Source organism: Anopheles coluzzii, chromosome 2, assembly GCF_943734685.1.
Source record: "Anopheles coluzzii chromosome 2, AcolN3, whole genome shotgun sequence".
In the NCBI taxonomy this organism is placed as follows: Eukaryota; Metazoa; Arthropoda; class Insecta; order Diptera; family Culicidae; genus Anopheles; species Anopheles coluzzii.
Window position 1 is genome coordinate 20,264,331 of NC_064670.1, and position 9,013 is coordinate 20,273,343.

Consider the following 9,013-nt stretch of genomic DNA (forward strand, 5'->3'; position numbering starts at 1 on the left):
TTGAAACATACACACGCGCGCGCTTCAAACTACATTTTAATAATTGATTTTTTTCATTTCCTTTTTGCAGTACTTCCAAAAGGAGCTTCCACAAAAGGTGGAAAATGATGCGGACGGACTGTTTAATCTGGCCTTCCAGGTGAAGATCAATACGAAAAGGATGAAAAAGATGGAGAAGGAATATGCCGACCTGCGCAAGAAGGAGCAGGAAGAGATGGTGGAGCTAAGGGTTAGTAGCTAAATGAACCCGTGCCGGTTCCGGAATGCAGTCGAGTCTTATTTTTTGTTGCAACTTTACAGCGACTGCGGAGTGAAAATCGTTTACTCAAGAAACGCAACGAACTACTCGAGGCTGAAAGTGCGGAACTGGCCGACCGGCTCGTTCGCGGGCAGGTGTCACGCGCTGAGGAAGAAGAGACGAGCTATGCGATTCAGTCCGAGCTGTTGGCACTCAGGCGAGCCCATCTGGAAGTTTCGCACCAGCTGGAAAATGCGAATGAGGAGGTTCGTGCGCTTAGCTTGCGGTTGCAGGAAAATGTAAGTAGAGGGCCGTATCTGTCGCGTGTTGACGTGAGAGGGGATTTATACAATCCACGGCGATAGTACGAAGTAGGGATGAAAGGAAAAGAACTGTCTGATTTTGTATAACTCCTGCCCTTCTATATCTAATGGTATATCACAATCATTTCTTTTCAACTGCGTTGTTGCCAACTCTTGCCGACAACACACAGAATCCGGACAATTCGCTCGAATCCGTAAGTTTTGCCAGGAGCAGCAAGCAATCCAGCGAACGAAATGTGACGCTGTTCTTGTTTTGGAATGTGAAATGCAATGATAATAATTTGGAATGTTTTCATTTTATAATTTCTAGAACACGAAACATTCATCCATTTGAAATTTCTTTTTGACCTTCATTTTGGTTTCCGTACATGAAAGATATCATTTGATCATATTTTAACCTTATATCGCCGCACCGTTTAGCGTAATGTTTAGAGGCATGCAGTAGTGATACGCTTTTCTTTACCAACATTTTTAAATATGCAGGAAATGTTTTATTCGCGAATCTGTTATTGAATTGCATTCATCTTACATCCTATAACATGTTAGGTCTTTTGTTTTCTTTGTGACGTTCAAAGTACATGGACACAGTTGAGTTGAATCGTAGACACACTTTCATTTTGATTTTTTTGATGAAAAACGATTGATTTTTTTCAAATTGAATCATTCTGTTAATAAGTTCTCCACACGAAAAGATTTTCGATAATTGGATTCGTTTTTGCTTTTTAATAATGTGTTACGCGTGCATGAGTTTGACTAGATTGGGATGTTTTTTTTACGAAAATCCTCTCTAGCATTGAATTATTTTAAAGATTTTCGCAACAAAAAAGCTTCAAAGTAACTTCTTTATTTTTTACTATATAGCCCTACCATACTTTCATTCGTAAAATATACTGTTGCTATTTAATGCATGATGTGAGCGCCCCAAGCCTTTCGTCGGTCGGTCAACGTTGTCTAACCTTATGTTGTTTTTCCTCCACCAAGAACAATTCCCGACAGAACTCGTTCGATGAGCTGATTATGAAGGAGGAAGCGCTGAAGCAACGGGACGAAATGGTTTCATGCTTGCTGGAAGAGCTGGTCAAGGTGCGACAGGGGCTGGCCGAGAGTGAAGATGTGATCCGTAACCTAAAGACCAAGATCCAAGAGCTGGAAGAGGTAAGGCGATTGATTGACAGTATTTCTGTGAATCTATGCGATCATGACGATAATACTAATGGTTGTACTGTTTTTCCCCCATTCGAAGGACAAAAAGCGTTTGCGCGAAACGACCACGGACAACTCGGTGGCTCACCTGCAGGACGAGCTGATTGCAAGCAAGCTGCGCGAAGCGGAAGCCAGCCTCTCGCTCAAGGATCTCAAGCAGCGCGTCCAGGAGCTGAGCACCCAGTGGCAACGGCAGCTTTCCGAGCAGCGCAACGACCCGGCCCAGAGCCAGGATTCCGGCGCGAAGAAGCTGCTGTTCTGGGAGTCGGGCCGGTCGCAGGATCTGCAAAAGCTGGAGGAGGAACTCATGACCACCCGGATACGGGAGATGGAAACGCTGACCGAGCTGAAGGAGCTGCGGCTGAAGGTGATGGAGCTGGAGACGCAGGTGCAGGTGTCAACCAACCAGCTGCGGCGACAGGACGAGGAGAGCAAGAAGGTAAAGGAGGAGCTCGAGGAGGCACTGGTCCGGGAGCGGGAGCTCGCCAACAAGGCGCGGGAGCAGCAGCACCGTTACTCCGATCTTGAATCTCGCATGAAGGACGAGCTGATGAATGTGAAGATTAAGTTTACCGAGCAGAGCCAAACGGTGGCGGAGTTGAAGCAGGAAATTTCAAGACTGGAAACAAAGGTGTGATACCATTCGGTTTTAAGGTAGATTCTAGGGAACATTAATGTAGACTAATGCCGTTTTCTCCTTCCAGAACTCGGAAATGCTTGCTGAGGGTGAGCTGCGCTCTAATCTGGACGAATCGGACCGCGTCCGAGATCTGCAGGATAAGGTCGCCGAGCTGAAAGCGGAGGTAAGATACGTTGGGCTGAGTTGGAGGTGGTTGAAGGTTAAACTCTGATGTAAATACACAGCCGCCATGCTTTGTTGCTATTGGCGCACGTTTGAAACACACATTTTAACACAGTTGAAAATTGGATACAGTACGCGCTAGAGTTTGTCCATCGCAAGTGTAACCGTAATGTCAACTTTCCTCAAGCTCTAACGCGAACAGCTTCTCGGTGTCATTAACACTCACTTACACGGGCACGGTGGAACACACTCATATATACACCACATAATACAATCTCACCGCAATTGTGCTAAATTAACACACATTTTGTACATATAATTCAGAAAGTATAAAGTTGCTTTTCCTTTTTGGCGTTCTTTTTTTCTATATTCTGTCTTTGTGGGTTTCACCGTTTCTTCCTACTGGGCTCATCACCGGGCGCGTGGTGTACTACTAATTCGTCTTCATCGGTTTTGGTGTTTGGGGGGAAAAACATAACCAAAAACAATACACTGTGTGGTTTTGTACGTGCGTAGTTTCCAACCCCAATTACCAGTCCGGAGACTGAACCATGGAAATGGATAGCGTAAGAAGGGTGTGCGTGACTGCACCCTGCTAACAAGTCAGTATTATGCGGATTTTAACACTCTACAAGAAAAAAAACCCACTGTAATAACTATTAACACAACTGATCGGTTCAACGGAAGGATGGATCCTTAACAAGTTACGGTACGGAAAGCAAGTACACTCTGCGAACTCGATATTTAAACAATGCAGAGCACACGAAAATGAATCTGAAGAAGTAAAATTTTAGAAGAAAAAGCAAAACAAAACACACATGACATCAATTGTAGTCCTTATAGAACATACATACTCATCGGAGCATACTTGCATCGATCATAAACCCATCATCTGTAGATGTTAGTCGTGTTTGTGTTGATTAGAGATAACAAAAACATATGAAGAGACCCCCGCACGCATTAACATCACTACAGTGCAAGAAAATCGGAAGCTCAACTCTCAGATGGCGCTACCCTGCATAGTATATCCCATCTCCCCATCTCGTGAATGTACGTTTTTATGTGTTACTTTTTGAATCGATCCATGGAGGAAGCCCATTTTTTGCAGAAGCATCCAGCTCCTTCGGCGGTGATGTTGTTGGTAAACGGAATTGGAATCGGAATCGGCTCGATGGCATTTGAATATGGAAAAGGTTAACCAACATTAATAATACATAGTTTACTAACCGCTTCATTTCATGTGCATGGACGATATTGTGTTCAGTCTGGACCCTACTACTGCTACTACTACTATCCCAAATCAAATCCATCCATACAAAAAACATTAATTTCGTCATATGTTTTTCCTTTTTGTAGTTAGCTCGTTGTATTGTGTTCGTGTACGGTAGTGGTATTGCTCTGCATGCACTAACTCCCTTTTTGAAAACTCCTCTAAGCTTTTCCCTCTCTCTCTATGTCCGTTATAGTGTGAAAATGTGGCTAATTACTGTATTTTCTTTCCTTCCACGCACTGGCCCCACTGCCACCATCAGCTGACTGCCATCAAAAGCCGTGGAACGACGTTGAACCTGCGGAAGATCAAAAGTACCTCGATACAATCGATCGATTCGAACGAGATTGACTTCGCCGAGATACAGCTGTCCTCCAAAATGAACATTCCCGGACCACAGCCGGCGAGTTCGGGCTCGCCATCGTGAAAGCGCTTGTGTGGTGTTCCTCGTAAACTCGACCGCTTCGACATTCGTGTATGCTTCGTACCACCATACAACCGTGACTGTGAGCAACGGATCAGTCCGTTCAAATATAGCAGCGTGTGGTGAGCGGCGAGCTACGATTGATTCTGAATGCAATAATGCATTTACGAGCGTTTGCTTTCCGCCGGATTTGAAACGAACTGTTAAGCTGTTGCAGAATTTTCAGCCAAGTTTAAGGCGTCAAACGTTTATGATTAGTGTGTTGTAGCTGGTGAACGAACATAGGACTGCTAGAAAAGGTCTAAAAGCCAGCAGAATGTCTACTGAGAGCAAAAGGCTAATTGAGACACTTAGAGAAGCATCCGCGTAGAAGAAGGGGCACGCAGGAAGGTTCAGGTTAGTTTTGTGCATGTGGTGAGACACATTGCCGATTGTCCTAATAGTACGATAAGTTACGATTAAGACCGCGTGTTCGGGTCATTTTGCTCGAGGACCCCACCATAGGTGTGCGCGAAAGGAACTTTCGCTTCGATTCTTCACTTTTCGTTGGTTAACCCTCTATGTTTTATTCCAAATTTTGGTAGGAACGATTCCATTTTCAACCATACACACACACAGTCTCTAGTTCTCTAGTTTACAGACATTGTGAATGTCAATGAGATTTTGTTTCTATATTTACACATTAATTTTTATTTTCCCCTTTTGTTCCACTCCATTTACTACCGACTGCAGCACAAACTTGTCAGTATTGTGTGTTATATTACGTTCTAAACTGTATCCGTGCAATTAGTTGTGTATTTATTATTGCTTACTTAAAAACAATCACTGTTTCTGTTCGTTTGTGTTTGTTTGTGTGTGTGAGAGAGAGAGATAGAGTTTTATGCCTCTTGGTTTCTAAAATCCGAGATCACACTTTGCCACAGACGAAAGAAGCTGCAAGGAGAGCTAAAAAAAAGCTTATGTAAAAAATGTTTTACGTTTTAAGTTCTATAGAGAGTGTGTATTTCTGTTACAGTTTTTGTACATGTGTTAAGCTTTACTTACGTTCGGTTCAGTATGTTTACGTTTACAGCTGTGCAAGTTCGTGCAAACAGCCCGTGCGTACGTCCGCGTGTGCAGCAAGCAATGCCTATTATCGTTTATATTATTGCGTGTGGTAAGAAAGTGTGTCATTATCGACACTTTCCTTTTATACATATATTCATAATTATGTATCAGTTAATGTTGCGCTTTCTTTGTTCTTATATTGAATTAAAACAAATGGTTTTATTTTGCTTTCGCACACCGATCGTATGGCGTTTGGGTGTGTGTGTGGCACTGCAAACTTCCTCCGTGCAATATGACAGACCGTTCCTTTAACAGTGTTGAACCGAATGTCGCGTCAAAACGTGGCAAGGGCGCGAGTGCAAAACCTGTCACGATGTGTAGACGCGAATGTGGTACGGGTTAGTTTGTGTTTTTTCTCTTCTGTTTTCATCTTTGAGAGTTTTCCAACAGTGACACACCCGCGACGCAGAATACATTCACACCGCCGGGGGGTGTCACTCTGTTTAGTGATAGTAGTTTATAGTTGAAATAAGTATGCGATTGTGTAAAATGAAGAATATTGAATTGAAATTACTTAAACGACACAATTAAGCGGTGGGGCTGGGCGCGATGTGATGAACACAGAGAGACAGAACACAGGTAAAAAGGGTGCCAAACAGAGGAAAATATTAACATGGAAGTGCATAGGGAGAATGAAGCACGGGAAATCAATAACAGGAAGCAAATCATCAATGAACGAACAACAAAACAGTAGCCAAGCTTAAGCCCGATTAAGTAAAGCAGCATCTTTAGCGAAGACGTTGCCTACAATTTATTTTGTTGGCCAAGTTCTTGGGATATGAGTACGACAGTACTCTGCTGTCAGGCTTTACGTTGAGACACAGTTTGTTGCATTTTCTCTCACTACTACTGCGGCCTGGGGAAAGTGAAGTATAGTCGGCCCATTACGCCCCCCCCCCCCCAAACCACGGGAAGAAAACTAACACATTCGACTTTCTGCGATATTTAATAATTAGCTCCCCCTAACCTAAGCATAACGAAATAATACTGCATTAGCAAACAAACAAACAAACAAACAAAAAGGTATCTTATCTCACAGAGTAGTGTTTGTGGCCCTTTACTTGTCGCTCATACTCTTCTCTCTTGCATTGATATTCCAACGTTCTTCTAGCGCTCCGTAATCTATGTTGTGAGAGACGAAACAAAAACGAACGCTAAAACACAGGTTTAGCAGTAGATGTGTACTTAAACGGTTTAACTAAATTTCGTGGCATAAAATAAGCCTCACATACTAACGTTGTAGGATTCAATCGAAATTTGATCGTTTCTGTTTGTTCGAGAACGTTTTGGCACTTCCGGTAAGCGGATTTTCGGGATCGGATCTTTGGAGCAAGCAAGCCCAGAAAGCGAAAGAGTCAGATGAATTTTACGAAAACACGAACACAAATGCGCACACTCTGCAAGCGTGAAAGAGGAAGGAAGACGGTGATTTGCGCAACAGCAGCGAGCACACAGAGGGACACAATTTGTGGAATATCATTTTTATACAACTTGAAAACCAACCCTGCACACACATACATCACCACTATCACACACATCCCCTCATCTCATACATGCATCATATGTAGTCAGTGTGCGATAGGGAAGGATAATAGCACAAAAGCGAAGCGGGAAGAAGCATTTCCAAATGCGCAAGAAGAGGAAGGACAGGAGAAAGCAGAGAAAGTTGCCAAAAAGTGTGAGACGAGTGAGGAGGGAAGAAAGCATTAGCGAAGGGACAGCAAACCAAACATGGCAAATTGATCGCAAACTGATATATGATTGAATTTACTTCCCGCGAAACCCGTAGCATCAGTGAAAGATCACACAAATCATCCTCCTCCTGCTCCTCCTCCTCTACCCCGTACATATATATACATACTTCATACCTTTCTGCAGTGGTAATCGAAACACGTGTGTTAAACGAATAGGACAATGTAAAATGATACAATACAATAAAGTGAAGCATAAAAAGAGAGCATCGATTGCTGCGGACCCATTGCTTATCGGTTTCCGGGTGACACATCGGTAATCATCCGTTTTCCCCGGGGTTCCTTCACACCCTGTGTGACATCCGAACTGCGTGTATATCCTCGAACCAATCGATACACACGCACCCGCGCTGCTGAACCGCATCAATCGTGAACGATTCCGACATTTTCCGAAGCAAAACTAACACAACTAAAAGTTGTCAATCGCGTGCGCCCCGATCAGTTGCTTGTAACATGTAAGATATTCGGCGATAACCCGGTGTTGTTATGTTGACCCGCGGCCCGGGGGCCTTCGGATAAAGTGGTGCGGCATTAAAGTGTTCCGACTTTAACCACGATACCGCCAATACGTCCACTACGCCCTCCAGTTTTAATTGCGATTCACTCTGCGAACACGTGACCGCGACCGCGTGTGCGCGCTGGTTGGTGCGGCGATAATTAACACTGTCGCGCTTGGCGGAGGTGCAAGGGAAGTAAGAGGCTGGTGGTCGGAAAAAAGGGGGTACCAGGTGCGATCGGAAGCTTGATCTTGCGTTCCTCTCCCGATTCAATGAATGAAACTGGCCGGTGTAATTAGATCCGCCGTGGGAGCGTGACAAAATTGCGCCCGATCGTGTGCCTCCGTTGCGATCTGTTTGACGCCGTATGGATGCCACAGCCGGGATGACATGATCTTGTGCTGGTTGTACCTCGGCAGCTCTGGGGGCAGCATTGGGAGCTGCTGTCCTCCGTACGTTCGGATTGTCGCGTGATCGCGACCGGTTGTTTTGTTTTCAAATTGAATCTTCCACCAATCCACCACCCATTAATACGCGTCCCGAGCGAGGGTGCGACGCACTTGAAATTGACGCCAGAAATAACCGAATGAACCAGCAGCGACCAGCCCTCTCAGCAAGTAGCATTCGTCATGAAGTGTGGTTAGATGATTAGCTGGAGCTGGTAGTAGCAGCAGCAGCAGCTCCCACCATCACCACCACCCAAAACGGACAGCGGCTCTAGCGTGCAGTTGATTGTTTCCGGCACATAACATGGCATGACGACGGTGGGAGCCACCCTAACCCCCAACGAAGGGTGCCTTGTTGAAACGAAAACAAAACAACGAATTGTGATACCAATTTTGAGCAATTGTGTGTGTCGCCCTATACGCCCAACACGTACCGGGACTCCGGGTTTGGGTTCTTTTTCCAGTTAAATGACCTCTGTCGCTTTTCCCTGTGTCTCTCTCTCTCTGTGTGTCTGTGTGTGTGTTGAAATGGCCTTGAAATCAAAGTCCTGACTCCTGAACCTGTGTCGGTGGGAAGCTTCAACATGGCGAAGACGCACCAGGTCAATGTGAACGGTCCCATAAATAATGCGCCCTGTCAACGTCACGGGGCCACTCCTTTCGGGGTGCTCCACACGCTAGCCAAAGCATCTAACTGAGTGGAGTAAATCGCACACAATCACCGCACCGAGAAAGGGGAAGTGCATAATTTATCAATTGTTTCTATGCACGATGCGAGGTGAGTGGACCGAGCTAGAATTTCTCTTCGGTCGGTTGGATGGGACGAGCTTTTTTGGGAGGGCGTTTTTATGGATCACGTTTAACTGGAGTAGCCAGTATGTCAATTGAATGTTGCAGATTTAGTCATAAAAATCAATTTTACGATTATTTGGGTTTGTACACTGAGAGGGAC

At 44.7% G+C, this 9,013-nt stretch overlaps 1 protein-coding gene across 6 annotated transcripts in view; it reads left to right on the forward strand.

Moving 5' to 3' along the window:
• Positions 1-7,325, forward strand: part of LOC120953899 (ecotropic viral integration site 5 ortholog) — a 34,055-nt gene extending 26,730 nt beyond the window's left edge. For 3 of the 6 annotated variants that reach the window (XM_040374313.2, XM_049607006.1, XM_049607007.1), the window contains 7 exons: positions 71-229; positions 301-537; positions 732-755; positions 1,543-1,716; positions 1,805-2,395; positions 2,469-2,567; positions 4,099-7,325. In XM_040374313.2, the coding sequence (XP_040230247.1) occupies positions 71-229; positions 301-537; positions 732-755; positions 1,543-1,716; positions 1,805-2,395; positions 2,469-2,567; positions 4,099-4,263 (1,449 nt within the window). In that variant the 3' untranslated portion in view covers positions 4,264-7,325. Of the gene's footprint in view, positions 1-70; positions 230-300; positions 538-731; positions 756-1,542; positions 1,717-1,804; positions 2,396-2,468; positions 2,568-3,082; positions 3,760-4,098 lie in introns of all 6 variants that reach the window. The other 3 variants (XR_005751417.2, XR_007452087.1, XM_040374314.2) reach the window with 3 other exon arrangements.
• Positions 7,326-9,013: the final 1,688 nt, after the last annotated feature.